This window comes from Chiroxiphia lanceolata, chromosome 3 (assembly GCF_009829145.1).
Source record: "Chiroxiphia lanceolata isolate bChiLan1 chromosome 3, bChiLan1.pri, whole genome shotgun sequence".
NCBI classification, from domain to species: Eukaryota; Metazoa; Chordata; class Aves; order Passeriformes; family Pipridae; genus Chiroxiphia; species Chiroxiphia lanceolata.
Window position 1 is genome coordinate 39,605,950 of NC_045639.1, and position 18,530 is coordinate 39,624,479.

At 37.5% G+C, this 18,530-nt stretch overlaps 1 protein-coding gene across 1 annotated transcript in view; it reads left to right on the forward strand.

Moving 5' to 3' along the window:
* The window catches only part of HEATR1 (HEAT repeat containing 1), a 36,394-nt gene extending 17,942 nt beyond the window's left edge, over window positions 1-18,452 (forward strand). The window contains 31 exon segments of the mRNA XM_032683241.1: window positions 781-1,023; window positions 1,748-1,879; window positions 2,292-2,398; window positions 3,509-3,652; window positions 4,346-4,464; window positions 4,697-4,818; window positions 6,236-6,265; window positions 6,267-6,365; window positions 7,987-8,001; window positions 8,003-8,053; window positions 8,055-8,196; window positions 8,199-8,218; window positions 8,888-9,014; window positions 9,315-9,455; window positions 10,078-10,168; window positions 10,981-11,104; window positions 11,922-12,062; window positions 12,275-12,564; window positions 13,302-13,417; window positions 13,420-13,455; window positions 13,981-14,135; window positions 14,824-14,958; window positions 15,218-15,322; window positions 15,416-15,494; window positions 15,497-15,583; window positions 16,308-16,324; window positions 16,326-16,463; window positions 16,806-16,830; window positions 16,833-16,963; window positions 17,658-17,766; window positions 18,164-18,452. Coding sequence (XP_032539132.1) covers window positions 781-1,023; window positions 1,748-1,879; window positions 2,292-2,398; window positions 3,509-3,652; window positions 4,346-4,464; window positions 4,697-4,818; window positions 6,236-6,265; window positions 6,267-6,365; window positions 7,987-8,001; window positions 8,003-8,053; window positions 8,055-8,196; window positions 8,199-8,218; window positions 8,888-9,014; window positions 9,315-9,455; window positions 10,078-10,168; window positions 10,981-11,104; window positions 11,922-12,062; window positions 12,275-12,564; window positions 13,302-13,417; window positions 13,420-13,455; window positions 13,981-14,135; window positions 14,824-14,958; window positions 15,218-15,322; window positions 15,416-15,494; window positions 15,497-15,583; window positions 16,308-16,324; window positions 16,326-16,463; window positions 16,806-16,830; window positions 16,833-16,963; window positions 17,658-17,766; window positions 18,164-18,252 — 3,360 coding nt within the window. The 3' untranslated portion in view covers window positions 18,253-18,452.
* Window positions 18,453-18,530: the final 78 nt, after the last annotated feature.

Genomic DNA, 18,530 nt, shown 5'->3' on the forward strand with positions numbered 1-18,530 from the left:
TGTTAAATAACTTAATAATGTGTTAGATAATTAGGCATTCAGTTGACACCTCTAATAATATGTGGTTATGCTGCAAAGTATGGTTTAATGAAACACAGAATATTTGTATGGTCCATCCAGGAATGCAATGGCTGCAGCATTTTGCTCTGGAATTTTTAAGGAAACTCCCTTGACATTATTAAAGAAGACTGTTTCAGAAGGAGATTCTTCCAGAAGAAATTTTTTACCTTGGTTAGATATCAGTGAATATATAGAGTTTTCTGTACAGAATTGCAAGGTATTAAGTAGTACTGTCAATTTTATTTATACATATTAACCTACTCTTACCTAGCGTATTCAGAATTCTCTTAAGTGCTGGTAAATACATGAGTTCAAAGTTAAAAAAATTAATTAAATCAGAATGTTTATGCTCTGTTCAGTTGTATGTATCTTGAAAGGATTGCAAACTGCATAGAGGGTGAGTGTTCTTGCCTCACATTTGGACTTTGTTGAAGACAGCAGTCATAAATCCATGAAAATATTGCCTTATTTCTGTACTTTAAAAATATGAAATACTACTCTGCAAAGCAGAATAGCAAAGTAACAGATGAGTATGTACTCCTGGTAATCTCACATTAAGTCTTGTATTTTTCCTCTTGAACAGCTGTTGATTAAAATACTGTATGCAGTGTGTTACTAAAGAGGGGATGGAGATGTTGCAGTAAAATGAAACTGTGCTACTGAAGTTTGTTAAATCGAGAATGTATAAAAACTTACATTAGAAATTTCCCCTGTTCGCAGATGATTCTTTCTCACCTCTTGCCTGTACTAGACCAGTTGCTAGAAAAGGTCTTTAAGAAACCTGAGGCAGTTTTGAAAGATGAAGTTATTCTCCTGCATCTAATCCTTGGAAAGTTTAATGAATATTCAGCACCCCTCTTGTGCAAGAATCAGCAGAGTCTGGATTTATTTATCAGAAGTCTGCATGCTGCCAAGAAAATATATGAAGAAATTCCACCATTTCAGATCACAGCACTTGGGCAGGTATGGATTTATGAAAGGTCTATAATTTATTTTTATCCTTGAAGAAACTAGCAGTGTTCTTTCTGTGTGAAGGAGTCCATAGCTTTTGACCTGTCTTTCTTTTAGTACAAGTTTTTGAGGTCTCTGTAGTGTCTTTGGAACATCTAAACAGCTGCAAAACTTTCTCCCTTAAAATTACCAGAAAAATTTCTGCTTGCTCTATTTTTTGCATTATGACAAGCACAAAATAAAAATACTGTATTTGCATGCAGATGAATATGTGTATCATTACAGATACTACTGTTCCACAGTTCTTAGTTTTTTGTCAGTCAGGCAAGAGCTTTACTTAATATTTTCCTTCTGAGGAAAAATTGTTAACAAAATACAGTGGGTGATAAATAGTCTCATTTGAAGGAGGATACAAATTCAGGCCTTCTACTAGCCAGGTGTTGGCTTATACTTCCCAAAGGCTGGCAATAGCAAGTTTGTTCCCCCCATTAGGCAAGTTGTGTGAAAAATTTCAGGAATCAGTATATGTCAGTTGGATATTTCACAGGTATATGATTGGTATCTAAGAATTCCTGGATATGTACCAAATACATAGTAAATATGCAAATGATTGCTATACTAACCTGTGTGATTGTGCGTGTCATATATAATCGGGCATATCTAATTCTATACCTTGTGATTTTGTTATCTTCTTACAGTAAACCTCTCTGCATCCTTTCTTTTGTCCCTTTTGTAGATTACTAAACCATTCTTTGCAGCTGTGTCAGATGGGATGGTGCAACAGAAGCTACTCAAAGTATTGTTTGACTTACTCTTAAACTGTAAGAACCCTCTTTGTGCCCAGGCAATTAGCAGTGTGTTTAAAGGGGTAAGTGGCAAACTCCAGAACACAGAAATATGTTCAAACCTGTTGCAGTGAGATTTGGTGCTGCTACATTCAGTAACACTTGTTATTTATATCATTTGTAGCACAAAAGGAATCAGAAACTATTTGTCAAATAATAGAATAGTGTTAATGGCATGGAAAGTTTGTTAAATGACTGCTTTTAGAAGCTATTTCTTTAAAAACCATGTATCAGTCATTTACTACACTAAGTGAAAGAATTCTGCAGAGTTCACTTCTTTCTGCTGCACTGATTTTCATTTTCTGGGATATGACTTGAATATGTGGATTATATATCTGTATGTGCATGAAAGGCATGTGTTTTTAGAAAAAGGATGGAACAGATATATGATGTGACACATAGTTCATTGGTGCTTGCATTATTGTTTTGTTTCAGATTACAGTGTGTGCTGAGCAGATTGTCAGAGAACTGGAGCCTCCTGAGAAAACAAAAAGTCTGGCCACTGTTCAACAAACTAGAAGGCAGAAAATGCAGCAACAGAGGTAAAATAACTAGAAACCCACAAATATTATCTGTACAGTTTGAAAATGCCACTTGTCTTAATACATTGCATAGTCTGTATCGAAAGCATAAACATCTATTTCTTCTTTTCCCCTGCACAGTAAAATCACTGAGCTACTTTTGGCAGGAGAAAACCAACTCATGTTGCTGTTTGAGAACAGATGGAAGAACAGTTAAAATTAAAAAAAAAAAATAGCATTTTTAATCTTGACATTTGCTTTTATAGAATCTGGCTTGACACAGTTGAACAAGATTCGTTTTTGTTGATAGTAAAGTTGGTTTGTAATATCGATGCATGGACAGATTACATACACATGGCTGAAACCTACAGATGCTCATCAAAATGTTCCTGTTAGTTGACTGAAAAACAGTATTTTGTTTCTGTTAAAACAGTAATATAGCCAGTAATTTTTAGATCTTTGTCTTGTTTCTTCTCTCCATTCTCATAAGAAAAGAGCTGCTTTGTCCGCTGTATTTATTCTCTTCTTTAAACATTGTCTTTCAGCCATTGTTGAAGCAGGATATTGACCTACTTTGACCTAGAATAGCTGGCCTAGAATAATTGGTTTGACTTAGAATAGCCGTTCTTATTTTCCTTTCCTTGACCTTTTTTAACAATCATCACCTGTTAGATCGATCCATCTGTAAATTGTATCTGTCAGTTTATAAACACACAAGCTCGCACACACCCCGATTGCCTACTTAGTCAGTGTGTTAACCACTAGTAGTTCCAAAGATGCAAGTTTCCTGGATGGCAAGCAGATCACCTATTGGATATTTATTTGGTAATAGATTTTATTTTTTTCCCCACAGAAGTCTTCATTTTGTACAACCTTTGTATACACAGAAGGCATGCTGTACTTATTTGTTTTTTCAAGTTTGGTCTGAATTGTTTGTTGATGATTTAAAATGTTACTGCTTCAATCCAAAGCCCACACATTGCCACTTCTCCCAGGAGCAGCAGTTAAAGACATTACTATGTGAAAGAAAACTTGCCTTTTTTTAGTTAATTACTTGTGTGTGTGTTCTCTGAAACACTGTACTATTTCTTTTGCAAATGTATATCCTCATTGTTTGTCTTATCTTTTTAGAAAGCCTCAAGATGCAGAATTGGCACCAGAAACAAACCACTTCAGCTGGCAGAGGGTTATGCTTATTCTGGAATTACTGCAGCATAAGAAGAAGCTTCGACGTCCGCAGGCATTGGTACCTGCTCTTTTTAACCTGCTGAGCAGGTAATGGTTCTCCCATTACCCAGGAGTCCTTGAGTCCTCTCTTCTGCATCAAACACTCTAAAGCATTAAAATATGGGCTACTTTGTCTCTGAATCAGAGAAGGGGAATGGGAAGTTATTATGATTTTTTTCCCTTTAAACAGTGCGATGGACTTTCTTAAGATTTTTACCTGATGCATATCTTTTTATTTGAAAACTTTGTCTGTCTGGCAAAGGGGTTGGGATTGCCAAGAAGGATTAAAACTGGCACAATTGACAAGAGTCGTGTCTTTGACAGAACTAGTATAATACTCTAAGCTTTAAAATTCCTCCTAACACATGGTGGAACAATCTTTGTCCAGTGCAACCTAGGAAAACTATTGCTTTTCCTGCCAGCCCTATCTCCAGGCACTTAGGAAAGTTTACATATAGATTGGGTATTTGTCTTTCTTTCCTTATGACTTGCCTTTACACAGACTGGCAATCACAGTTCAGGTTAGACTTATACTTTTGACAGTGCTTTGATAAATGTGTTTTGTAAGACCAGTTGATGCAACTGAAAACAAAAAAAAGAAGAGACACTTTTTGGTGAAGGCTTTTTAGAAGCTTCTATTTAGAACTTAAGTAGAATTAAGATTGCAGTTTCTTATTTTTGTCTTAATATGAAGTTTGGTCGCTTATTTTTCTATCTCTATGTTTTTTCCTAAATGTATAGGTGTCTGGAACCTATGGCATCAGAAGAAGAAAATATGGAATATACAAAGCAGCTTATCCTCAGCTGCCTGCTAAGTATCTGTCAGAAATTGTCATCCAATGGTAGCAAGGTCCCAGCAGGTAAAAGCCATCACTCATTTCTTAGTACTTCTTTTACCAGTACAGCATTAAAACAATGGCCTCTACCTTTTTTTTTTTTTAGTTTACACTGTATTGTTGAGGAGAGAGAGATTCCTCCATAAGAGTATACAAGTTTGCCTTCCTAATCATTTTTTGTAGATGTTGAGTGTACAGTTCATTCCTATGTGGTTGACCTTTAAAGTGTTAATCAATTGATGTTTTTTACTTGCAGATATCCTTGACAAAGAAAAATTCAACGTGGAACTGATAGTTCAGTGCATCAGGATATCTAAAATGCCCCAGACACACCACCATGCACTGCTGCTCCTTGGTGCTGTCGCTGGAATGTTTCCTGTAAGTAGCACCTGAAATTTATGCGTCAGCTCTTCTCTTTGGGTTCCAAGTGTTGGGTAGAGTGATGAACATACAGAGCTGTTCTATGGGGAGAAACTTTCTGAAAAGAGCAAAAGGCAATGTACATGTTGCCTGTGCTTTTATGGCTTTTCATTCCATATACTTGAAAAGAAACTTCTGACTTGATGCTTTGGTCACCATTTGTGGCTTGCAGTGGAGCACATTAGAAATGGAAGAAGCTTTCTGTCAACAGCCCTGCCTCACCTTCCCACTGTGGTCACCATTCTCATGCCTTGTTTCTTCCTCCTTCTGCTTTTTTATATAAAGAGAGAAAACACCTGGCGTGATAGCACGTGCATTCTTACAGTTTCTGTCTTGTACAACACTGGAAAATGTAGTTGTAGTTGATGATAAAACCAGGTTGGTCTGATTTTAATTGACTGGGAAACAGGCCTTTTCTTTTATAGATTGAAATTTGACTGTACACTCTTCTAAGTAAGTTTTTTTGCTTTGAAACAATAGAAGCAGCAAAATGAATCCAGTGTATCAAACTCAGTTTGCATCTTTATATTTACCTCAGTATTTCACACACTTCAAAAGAACATATTTCCCAAAAGGCAAAACTGTTATGTTTTTGACAAATTTTTGGAGGATTTTGTGGTTTTATTGTTTGTTTTTTGTCTTCATCTTACTACCATAACCTGCTATAAAATTGAGCATTTGTTTACAAGATTTTCATGGTCAGAATACAAGGAAACATATTGTATCAGTCTCATCTCTCTCTTAATATATAAAACACTTCTTCCATTCACTGAATGAAAATGTTCCCATACTTTCTTGCTCTAAGTTTCATAATTTCTGGCAAAATCTAGGAACTAACTTTGAGCTAGTGACACTTCTAATCCTGCCCTCTTAAAATTAATTACTTTGATTACATTTAGGCCCCTGAAAAGACAAAATTTAAATGAGTATGGTTGGTTTTCATTGTATGATTGTAGATGTTTTATAGATATAAAAAGGGTGGGTGGGAAAGGTATGAAAATTACTGGAATCTGTGCCACAATCACATTTGTGCTTCTACAAATCTCGTCATAGCTGGTTTTGCTTGTTATATTACGATATCTCTGAGTGGAAGGATACAAGGTTTTTCATCAGACTAAACTCTCAATTTCCACTCTTTAAGTACTTGCTTAGAAGTGTCTTGGTTTCTAAATAATATTTAGAACTCTACCAATCACATAGGAAATAGTATTAAGGGACAACATACATTTAAAATTAGTTTAGGGAGATTTTTGGAACATACTCATGATTCTCCTTTTTTTTATTATAGGAATCTAGTGGCATTGTGAGAATGAGAAATGCCTTAAGGCATAATATGCATAGCAGGATAAACTAATTTCATCTGTTCTTTTTCCAGGATAAAGTTCTTCATAACATTATGCCCATTTTTTACATTCATGGGAGCAAATGTCTTGCGTCTGGATGATACTTACACTTTCCAAGTGATTAACAAGACAGTGCAGATGGTTATTCCTGCTCTTATTCAGGTAAATTTGTCTACTTAATGGAAATATTATTAATTAAGTAGAGTAAATGATTTAGAATATAGATAGTAGAATAAGTTTTTACCTATTCTAGATTTATTTTTAGATAGATACTAAATTATATGTAGTAACTATATTAACAGACTTCTCTGTGTCTTACCAACTGAGTTCATCAGACTAGTGCTTCTTTTCTGGCTTTTGGATTCCTGGCACTTTATAAATGGTTTAGCCAAAATTATTAGAACGTACATGAAGAGGACTTGAAACATACTTTAAATTCGAGTTTTTCATCATAAAAATAACGGCAAGTTCAGTAGAGGAACCATTGGAAGTAAAACTGGTTATTAGTCCTATAATAATATAGTCATATGAATAATAGACATGGTCTGAAAGAAGTGGAAGGGTATAATATTTGACAAATGCTTTTATTCTTCCTGCTGGTGTTTGTGGGGCTTTTCTTGGTTTTGTCTGGACCACTTACGTAAATACATCATTGTTTTCAAAGGGCTTTTTTCATTCAGATTTCACTTGCACCTAATAAATCTTAATTCTAGATCATTAATAGGTCAAACAAAAAATGCTATATAAATTTCTTATGTAAAATGAAATTGGGGGAAAAAAGGTCGTCTTCTAACAATGGGCTGGGAATTTCCCAGTGTTTTAATATGTATACTGTTTTTCATCCTCTTGCAGTTCTCTATTTAAGAATCAAGTTGTTGTCTCTCTTTTTATGTATTTTTTATCTAGAAACCTTTCATAGCAGCTACAACAAGTTTATGTGACAAATTATTCACGACACACACAATTATTACATGTGGCAAGACCGTATGTTACTTGCCTGAGAACATGTAGACTGGGTATGTTATTTTACTAGGCCCTTGAATCCAGACCCTAAATACCAGGCTTACAGGCAAAATTTTCAGAAGGATGTGGCATCACTTTTCTCTTGGAAAATTCCTGTTTGTTTCAGCTGATGCCAAGTTGCAGATTTCTCTTTTTTCCTTTTTAATCTTTTTTTTCCTTTTTTAATCTTTCTTTTTTCTGATTTTTTCCTTTTTTTCCTTTTTTCCTTTTTTCTTCTCCTTCCTTTTCTTCCTTTTCTTCTTTTCTTTTCTTCCTTTTCGTCCTTTTCTTCCTCATTTTCTTCCTCCTTTTCTTCCTCCTTTTTTCCTCCTTTTCTTCCTCTTCTTCCTCATTTTCTTCCTCCTTTTCTTCCTCCTTTTTTCCTCTTCTTCCTCATTTTCTTCCTCCTTTTCTTCCTCCTTTTTTCCTCCTTTTCTTCCTTTTCTTCCTTTTCTTCCTTTTCTTCCTTTTCTTCCTTTTTTTATTTTTATTCCTTTTCTTCATTTTTTTTTCCTTTTTATTCCTTTTTTGCCTTGTTGTCTTTTTTTCTATTTTTCTTTTTTTTTCCTTTTATTTGAAGCATCTTCCTTAACACTGAAAAGGAACTGTGTGGATTGAAAGCTTTATTGTGGAGCACTTACATTTCCCTTGAGATTATGCATTTAGCAGTGCTGTTACCTGGCGCGTGATGCTTTCTTCTCCCATGTTATGAAATTAGTAAGGAAGAACTTACACCCATCTGCAATAACCTGTTTGAGCTGCTGTACCTGTTTGTACCCAGGCTGAAGACAGTGAGTTTGTCAGAGTCCTCGGGAAGTGTGGAAGAGGTGGTGATAAAGATCATCCGTGGTGTTTGTGGATGCCCCTGCCCATGTGCCGGAGCACCGGCGCCTGCCGATCCTGTCCCAGCTGATCACTACGGTGGGGGGAGACAAGTTCCTCTGGGTTCTCCTGGTGCTGCTGTTCGAGCAGTACGTGACCAAAACTGTGACGCAACATCCAGCACAGACAAGGTTAGCAGAATGATGGAGTCAACTTTTCCCTGAGAGACTTATCTCCGTCTTTCTGTTCATGGTTTTGCCTTTAAGAAGGTTCACAATAAGCCCCTGGGTATGCTGAAAAAAGTAATGAGCTCTGAGCTTGTGCTCTTGCAGAACCTGATGGTGGTGTTGGCTGTGATTTGTAGTGCCAAACAATATTATTTTGTCCTGGAGCCTGAACAATAAATCAGGTCATATGTACAGCAGGACCTTGGCCTGAAGAGCTGATAGGTAATTAGGAAGTGCTTCAATATTATTGAAGTTGAGGTTTTTTCTTTAATTGCTTGTGAAACATGATACTGGTCTCCTGTACAGACCAAGAATAAAAAACCTGTTATGTTTTGTGTAGGCAGGCCCTCAGATTAGATGAAATCACAGTTTATGGGCAAAACTAGAAGAAACTATTATAGGAACGATGTATCTGAGAAGATACAGTCTTGGCTGCAGCAGTTTAATCTCTCTCTACACCCTCTGAAACTATGTTCTCTCCGAGAGCTTGCTGCTGTATCCTTGGTGTTAATCCTGGCAGTGTCCAGCTCAGCATGGCATTTCAGAACTCACTGAGGAGTTTTTGAGTCTTTTTATCATTATTATGTTTTTTAAATCTTCAAATGTTTCTTTTTATTTCTAAACCATTAACAGGATGCTGTTCTGGAAGCAGACACTGAATTTTGGATTTCATCTGTTGTGAATTTAATGTACATTCGCAGGTTCCAGAGCATGATGAAAATAATCCAGTACTTGACAGAGCTGCCAGAGAACAAAGAAGGTAACCACAAAGCAAAGCCAACAAATGCATGTAACCTTCCATTACGAGGGACAAAAAGTAATGATTTTAAACTAAAGTGGGTTGATTCAGACTAGATATAAGGAAGAAATTTACTATGAGAGTGGAGAAACACTGGAACAAGGTTGCCCAGAGGAGGTGGTGGAATGCCCCATCTCTGGAAATGTTCAAGGCTAGGCTGGATGGTGCTTTGAGCAACTGTAATTTTACTTCATTTCTGTGATCAGAAATTAAGTATCTTTTCTCTTGGATGCAAATTTATTTGTGAATGTTTTTCATCAGATGATCCTGGGCCAAAAAAGTCAAGAACATGCAAGACAAAACCAAAAAATCAGGATGGGCAGCTCTTTAATGTGGAGTCTCACTCCGACAAACAACTTCGGCATTTCAAATTCTTGTCAGTCTCCTTCATGTCACAACTTTGTCCTCTCAGAGCTTTGTAAAAAGGTAAAAATAGCAGATTACTTTTAAACTGACCACATTAAGTAATTGTGCTGTACTGTTAATAGATGAGGTTTAATTTACTTTTTAGTATGACTTTATGTTCAAAGGGGTGAAAGAATACACTGTCCAGTGTATCTTGCTGGCACCTTTATTGATACAATTTTAAACTTCTCAGTAATGTTAATTATTTTTTAATAAGGCTTTTCTAGATAGACTCCATTTGTGTGATCAATGAAGAGGTAATCAAGTGAAATTCTGGTCCCAGTGGATTCCCACTGGCTCTATGGAGTCTGGGATTTCACTCACAGCCTGTATAATTCCAATTGCTTTAGGATTCGTGATTCGTGCTACTACCTGAAAAGACAAAATGTTACAAATTTTAGGCTCTGACTCTAGCTGGCTGTCATCCCAGTTTTTCAGCTGCATGTAATCCACCAGCATGAAATGTATTTGTTACTGTGACTGCCCAAGGTTCTCAGATTTTCTTATAGAATGATGGCTCAAGTACCAATGTGGGGACTCAGAATTACCATTTTAGAGGACATTTAATTCAAAACAAACAAATTTGTGTATTCTGGAATATTAGCTTAACGAGGGGAAGTAAGTTTCACATTAACATTTTCATTCCTGCTTTTTAACTAGATAGTTGAATGCGAAGAAACAGAAGAGCTGCAGAAGTTGAACAGAGGTATGTTTAAATCTGCTCCATTCCTCATATTTCTAGCTTTTATTGCAACCTGGGAATATTTTTAAGTGTAGTCCTATTAGACTATCTTTTCCCCAAGGCTACTTTTTTAATGTCCTCTGCAACAAGCAGTATTTATTATGTGCAAGTTTACTTGGGTTTTGTTTTGGTTTGTGTTCTTCTCTAATAGAATGTGGGGGATTTTGTTTCTGAAAGATTACTGTACCCAATATCTACTCTTTCTGTATTTTTGATAGTGCTTATTTACGTACTTGGTGATAAGTATCATGCTATTTATGTTGAGGTCGCTAAGAGAATTCCAGATTTTTAGCAAAATGTATTGCTTCATTAGTAGGAAAAAAAATCATTGTTCACAGGTGCCCCTATACTGGTGTAAAGAAAATACCAGTGATCACAGATCACAGTTGTAGCCATTGTGCTGTAAAATCCAATGATACAAATCTGAGGGGTTTTTTTGCAGAGGCCTAACTTTTATATTTGTTCTAGGAGAAAAAGGGTGTAGGATTTAGTTTAAATGCTGTGTTTCTAGAATGCTCATCTTTAAACGGCTGTATCTTCCCAGACTGTTTTTGTTTTAAAACTGAGTTCTTAAGCAGAACTACTGTTGTGTGTAGTTGTTCATTTTAGGGGTACCAGGTAGATGACTTTGAGGACATAGTAGACATGATCTGCTAGTCTCCTCCATTAGCTGTTCCATTTCCTTTTATTTTTTGTCTTGTGAAATTTTATGCTTTCTAGTAATAGAAGTGATCTTTAGTCTCCTTGTTACTTATTAAAATACTCTTCTTTTCTATCTAGGCTATTAGAAGAAGTTCTTCACTATATAAACACTGTGGCATCTTCAGTGGAAGGAAATGTGGACAAGCCAACAGCCAAATTTTGGAGGGTTCTGCTTAGCAAGTGCTATGATATGCTGGATAAAGTATGTCTCATTAGCTCTCATGTTAGCAGTGGCACATTTCTGCTTTTGCTTATTAATATGATTATAAACTTTGTAGGATTTCGTGTTGGATAGTACTAACCTGACTGGATGATCTGCAATCTGGTGCATCATGAGTTTAACCTCATCTAACAACTTTAATAACTACAGCTAACAGCCTCTTAGAAAAAACAGGGGGAAAAATCAGGAATGCTTATTTCCTTCATTAGTATTCTACTGGCTGTAAGCAGTGATTTCACTATCTATCTGGTGGAGAAGAATGGCTTTTGGCAGCATCTCTCACTGTAACTCATAAATTAATAAACTACTGCTATGGACTGTTTCAAATTCCATTAAGAAATACGCATCCCTATGCTTTTCTTTCTAGTATTTCTTTGATTAGAGTATATTTGTAGAATTGGACTGGCTGTTTGTTGCCAGGCTTTGGAGCATACATGTTTTTACAGCTTGAATTTTTTTTTTTACCTGTGAAGCATATTCCAGTCTTCATGACGTACATGCAGAGGGCATTAGCAGAACTATTTTATGGTAAGGAGGGGTAGCTCAGCAGTGTAGACAAAAGGAATTGCTGAGGAAATCTCGGAGCTAGTAGATCATAACTGATTAGCAGCCAGTGAGCACAGACTGACTGGAACCTGCTTTGTTGCTTTTCTTGCCTCAGATACAGCCTGTCTCTCCTCTTTGATCCTCAAACCCATGAAGGAAGTTGAAGAGAGTCTGCCTGTCGTACTTGGAGGCTACTATGTCTCAGTGCATGGAAAAGCTTTTATTATATTGTTTTGTTTGTGTTTTCTTGTAGGTCAATGCCTTATTGCCAACAGAAACCTTCATCCCTGTGATTGGGGGACTAATGATGAATCAGCTGCCATCTGTGAGACGCAAGGCAATGGACCTTCTGAACAATAAGGTGCAGCAGCGCACGAAGTGGCAGAAGAGCCAGGTGAGACAAAGTCATTAAACCTAGTTCCTATAGCAAAAGTACCCAGAGATTGATTTAGAAATGCTTGGCTCTGTGTAAAGCTGTCAAGTACCAGTGCCAAGCCTGGTAGGCAGCTCTTGAGTAGTAAGAAGTAGGATACCTGCCAACAGTTACCTTGCAGGTCCTGAGTTCCTAATTGTATGCCTAATGCGTGTGTGCTCTTGTCCCCTCAGATCCTGCAGCTCTTAGAGCTAGTTCCTGAGCTCATTGCTATTGTGAAGTGTAAAAGAAAGGAGGAAGAGGAGGAGCAAGCCATCAACAGGCAGACTGCTTTGTTCAGTCTCAAACTACTCTGCAAAGGTTTTGGCACAGAAAATCCAGCACCATTTGTGCCTGTTCTGAAAACTGCCATTGATCTTATTTCTTCAGAGAAGGAGGAGAAAAATGTGATGGGAAGTGCTTTGCTCTGTATAGCTGAGGTCACCTGTACACTGAAAGCCCAAGCAATACCTGAGCTTCCAAGGTACTTTTGGGTTCTTTTTAACAGAACCAATTGCAGTGGGAATTAGTTACACTAAAATGCATGACTAAGGAATGCTGATGAAGGCCAGGTGCAGTCTGCTCACATGCGTGTTTTGGTAGATAAGAATAAAAGTATCACAGTGCTTCAAGGTGCTACAGTAGAGTTCCTTATGGAGTCTGCTCCTGTGACCAGAGAGGTAATTTTTTATGGCTTTAGAAAAGTCAGAACCATATTCTGTGTTTTTACTGGAGAACAGATTGCATTTAAAAAACATGAAAATTAGTACAGTTGGAAACCCTGCACAGTACATTTTTTATTCTCCTATTCAAGAAGAATTCAAAGCATCTAACTTGTTCCTTGTAAGACTGTTTTATCTCTTTACAAATATACGTTTATTATTGTCATTAAATCTTTAAACTAAAGACAGAACTTTGAGCAACCTGATCTTGTGAAAGGTGTCCCTGTCTATGTCAGGGAAGTTGGACTAGATGATCCTTAAGATTCCTTCTGACCCAAACAATTCTATGATTCCGTGTTTCTAAACCTAATATCCTTCATTAGCTCAAAAAAAAGAAATATGGTAGAAAAGCCCAGCATATACTGAGTTTTCTGAATATACATGTAAAAATTATGTGAAAATTGTCCCTACACGCCTAACAGATGGATTTATGTGATTGAACATACCTCCAAATGGTCAGTTATTTCACTTTTCTCTGTTTATGCTTGGATATTCACAGGCTGATGCCAGCAGTGTTAAAGACTTTAAAAAGTAAGAAGGAGCTTGTCTCCAATGAGATTTACTTGCTGAGTGCTGTCACTGCTCTGCTTAAGGTTGCGGAAACACTGCCACATTTCCTAGTCCTTACCTTCTGGATTGCTTGTTGCAGGTAAGCTATGTATCTCCTACAGATATGTAAAGGGGGGACAGGATCTGCCCAGATCCCAGAAGAAGCTATAGAGATTACTTTTTATCTCTCTGAAACTGTAGTAGGAGTGTGTTTCAGTTATGTGAAAGGTCATAACATACTAGTCTTCTACTCATTTTCTTATGCAGATAACTCAGATACAGAATATAAGAGCATCTTCTACTCTTCCCTCTGATAGGTTGTAGTTGCCTCTTAGAAAAGGGACATGAATCCCAAAAGGTCATTCTGTAATAACCACAATCTTCTCAAATGTGTATCTAACCAGCTCTTGTTAGAGTAATTCTGACCCTCTGACGCTGACAAACACATTTTTTTCAGTCTTTGTCTTCTGAAGACAGCAAAGCTCTGTACACAGACAAACTTAACGTAAGGTGCTCCAAGTGGTGCAAACAGCAAAATTCCCATCTGACATTTGCAGAAGACAACTACTGTAAATAAGTTCTTTAGTTGCTTTGAGTGGGCCTAACTTTTGTTGAATTCCTGATAGGTTTCCGCTTGGAAAAGATTGTGGCCGAGTTTGGTCCCTTCTTCCAGATAAGCTTACGTGTAGCATCACTGAAAACTATCCTAGCTACAAGGCTTGCTCCCCGAATATTCTTGCCTGCAGTTACCAAGTGTTACAGTGAAGTGGCACATACCCGCAAGGTAAGGATGTTTTTTTCATCCTTTTGCACTGTGATAAAGAAGAAAGAAAAAAAAAATGGAAACAAGCAGTGCAAAATCTGGTTCAGCTGTCTTGGCTGTGTCCCCTCCCAGCATCTTGCCCACATCAGACTGCTCACTGGGGCAGCAGAGTGAGAAACAAAGGAAGTCTTAATACTGTGCAAGCACTGTTTCAGCAATAGCTAAAACAACCGCTGTGTAATCCGCGTTGTTTTGGTCACAGATCTGAAAAGCAGCACCGTTCTTCATAGCACAGCTGCTGTGAAGAAAATTAACTCCATCCCAGCCAAACCTAGCACAGTCTTTATATTGTCTCTCTTTTGTTTTGTACTGCAATGCTGATTTGGGAAAGGTAGACCTGGGAGAAATCCACCAGTTTAATGTCCTTCGCATGTTAGATGAGATCATCCCACTCATAAAGGCCTTGATTTATATTCTGAGAACATGAATTGACTCAGAATTATTTCCATTATTGGAGAGGGGAGATCAAACTCTTTTCAGGAATCCTACTAACTTAAGCCCCCCCAAAATACAGGAAAAGGTTATCTATTTACTGACAGTATTTAATGAGTAAATGCGCTAAGTGCAAAAATCCAGTTCCCTAGTTATGGTTCTCAGTTACTGTCAATATCACAGTTGCCTTTGCATTGCTTTGCTTTTGTTTTGGCAGAACTGCCTGGGTCCCCTTATGAACATTTTGAGGGAGCACATTGTTGGTATGGAGAAGGAGCACCTGATCTCCCATCAGCCTGAACTTACAGCATTTTTCATGAAAGTCCTGGACTTCCGTGCAGACCATGCCCAGGTAGCTTGGTTGTGGGGATAAGCAGCAGCAGCAGCTACACCTCTACATGCTAATTCTATCTGTTGTTTAAAAAATATTAGTAGATTCCATTGCAAATGTGCTCTGAAATTCTAGGTGTCAAATATTCTGTTCCAGAATTGTTCTTGCGGTAGCAAACATGTTAGTTAGGTATTCAGTCTGAAACAGACAAAATTAAAACGTGCTTTGAAAGCTGAAATTCTTGCATTTCAAACTTAGAATTGTTTTCTGATTTTTCTAGGATGATTTAGAGGAAGTTGGTAAGACAGAGGCTTACATTATTGATTGTCTAATAAGTATGGTTATGAAACTTTCCGAGGCTTCTTTCAGGCCCCTCTTTTTCAAGGTAAGAAATCTAAATGTAATTCACCTGCATGAGCATATTTGTATTTTCCAGTGCACAGACACAGGAAAGAGCTAATCTGCCTTTCCCTTGCAGCTCTTTGATTGGTCCAAAACAGAATCTACCCGAAAAGACAGGCTGCTGACATTCCACAGAATAGCAGATTGCATTGCAGACAGCTCAAGGGTCTCTTCACCCTGTTTGCTGGTCATTTAGTGAAGCCATTTGCTGAGACACTGAACCAGGTCAACATTTCTAAAACTGGTAAGTTGTCCATTACTGGCTACAGAGAGACATTGACAGGCTCAGTCTGAATTGCTGAGAAATTAATTATAATTGCTGAAAGTTTAGTCTTACAGGATTTACTTCACAGCACATACCTCTCATTTCTCTCTTCTGTCTTTCTCTGGTAAATGAGAACATCTTTCTCTGGTGGAACCAAAGGACATTTTTCAGCCATGGGTTCTGGGCTGCCATTACAAAGCTGAGACCACATGAAAATTTTCAGTGTCAGTCCCAGTGAGTTCCCTGTGTGAATTGTGTGGAAAGAGGGAGATTGTTTCTGTTTGGGTTTTTATTTTTCATTCATTGACTTCTCTTATATGCTACCTGGTGTACTCAGAGAGCTCTGCTTTCTAGGCAAAAATAAGTCTTACTATTCTGTATGGGAAACTATTTGCCCATTCCAGTTGTAGTGATCTCAAGTTCTTCGTATCACAGGTATGGTCAGCGCTTTTTCTGTAGCCTGTGGTTAATCTCTTTTATCCCCATCAGTCTGTGAAGGGCAGTGGCAGACCTGCTGGGGCAGTAGCTAAAAGACAGATAACATATTGCATCCACTTTATTGTTCTGAGTGATGAGTACACAACTGCTATGTAGTACATCTTTTAGCTACATTCACAAGCTAGCAATGTTTCTATATTGTGGGCAGGTTTTGTGTTTTCATTTTGTTGATGTTTTTCTTCTCTTCTCCTTGATTGGTGTGTAGATGAAGCTTTCTTTGACCTCTGACAATAACATAGAAAAGAGCTGTCTACTGTTGCAGTTCACCTTGGACTGTCTGCACAAGCTCTTCCTGTTTGACACCCAGAAGTTCCTGAGTAAGGAAAGAGCAGAAACTTTGATGCAGCCTCTGGTTGATCAGGTATTGACAAACTCTTAAAACAATTCACAGGTGGGGGTTTTTTTCCTTCCACCTGATAGTTAAAAATATCAGCTGTCCTCTTAACAAAAAGAGGGGAATTAGTTCATTGTCTTTGGGCTGCAGACAGTATTAACTGCTTTGCCTAAGGCTCTAAATTACTGATTATTTTTTTACCCTCTTTCTAAATGTCTTCAGTTTGTAAGGTTCATGCATGTCGTTGAGCTCTTGCAGACCAGTGCGCTCACATTGATGCTCTTTGACCTTACTCTTGAGTACCTGAAAGCCAAAGCTAGAAGTGCCTTGGCTGGGTTTATCTGAGCCTGGATCTGTTTACTTCCACAGCTAGAAAATGTGCTTGGAGGAGATGAGAGTTCCAGGAAAGAGTGACAGAACACCTGATACCCTGCATAGCTCAGTTTTCAGTGGCAATGGCAGATGATTCTCTTTGGAAACCACTGAACTACCACATCCTACTGAAAACGAGGCACAATTCTCCTAAGGTTGGGACCTATCAGAATTTGAACTGGTTTTCTTTGTTGTGTTAGAAAATGGGAACAGGGCCCCCAAAACCAGAAGTGCATTAAGTCATTACTAAAATACCAACCTAAATGCAAATACTGGTGCTGTAATATGGTACTCCCAAGTTGTAGAGATGTATACAACATGCTCTTCTGCTCTTATTGTAAGCCATCAATATTCCACATCTTTCATACTGTGTGGTTTGAGTTTTTTAAAGATTGGTAGCTGCTGGAATAAGCACTAATCTATTTGTGTATAAAGACAGGGGCACTTTAGAGGGAGAACTGGAAGACAGTTATTTATCAGCTTTCAGACCTTTTTATTATATAAGAGGGTTTTGTCTCCTATTTGATAGGTTATACATATTCAGGGAGAGTTACTTGGTTTTTCTTAGTGCTGAGCTAAGCCCTGATGCCAGTGGAAGTGGCATTGTACCAGAAGGTTAAAGACCATCACATCAAATAACTTGCAGCAACATATCTGCTTCTGCAACCTGTTTTTCGTTTGACATTATCTTAACCCAGATGTTAATATTTAAATTAGCTTAAAACTAGTTTCCTTTGGTAATGAAAGTGAGATTACAACCTTATAATGGAAAGAAGGCAGGGGTGGGGGGGAAACAGGGAACTGTAGTGTAATGTCTGTTTCCTTACTTAGATTATTGTTTTGGTTTAGGTCCGATTTGCTTCCCTGCTTGCTTTGATAGAAGTTGCACAAAAACTGAAGGAGAACTACCTCGTCCTGCTACCAGAATCTATTCCATTCTTAGCTGAGCTTATGGAAGGTAATGTTCTAAACTGGCATTAGTGAAGGGTGACCTATTTCAAAGATTCAGACAGGCTGATTGCTATAACTGCTATAAATCTTTCTAATTGGTCTACAGTGGCTTAAAATCAGCAAGATGCAAACTTAAATGGATTATATCCAATACACTCATAAAGTTCAGTTAAATTACAGCAGTTTCTTCAGTGTTGTTGCCTGTGCACATCTCCCCAGTTGTATGTTTTAGATCAGTGTTACAGTAGAAATAATTTGCTTAACTCAGTCACAAAATATTTCTGAAAAATTATTTCATACCTGATGTTTGAAGATGGTTCTAGCTTTGATGAGTGATGAAGCCTTCCTAGGGTAGCTGTGTAATCACTGTTCTACTTAATTCCTGCTCTTTTTTTTTTTTCTAGATGAATGTGAAGAAGTTGAACAGCAATGTCAGAAGACAATTCAACAACTGGAAGTAATTTTGGGAGAACCACTCCAAAGCTACTTCTGAGTTTATGCCCTTTGTTTTCAAATTTTGTCTGAATTGTGTTAGCTTCACACATTCAAGTGTTACAGGCAAACTCTCATAATAATTTTTATCAGAGCCAAGATTTTAACTTTTTAATAAAATATTTTAAGAATGTGGTTTTGTCATTTCTGGATGGACTGGGGACTTATGACTTCCTCAACTGCTCTTTTATTAAAAGTGGAAAACTGGAGCAGGCTCTAAGCAAATTCTGATAGCTGGGCACGGAGTGAAAACGTGAGACTCGCTGAACTCCACTGTGC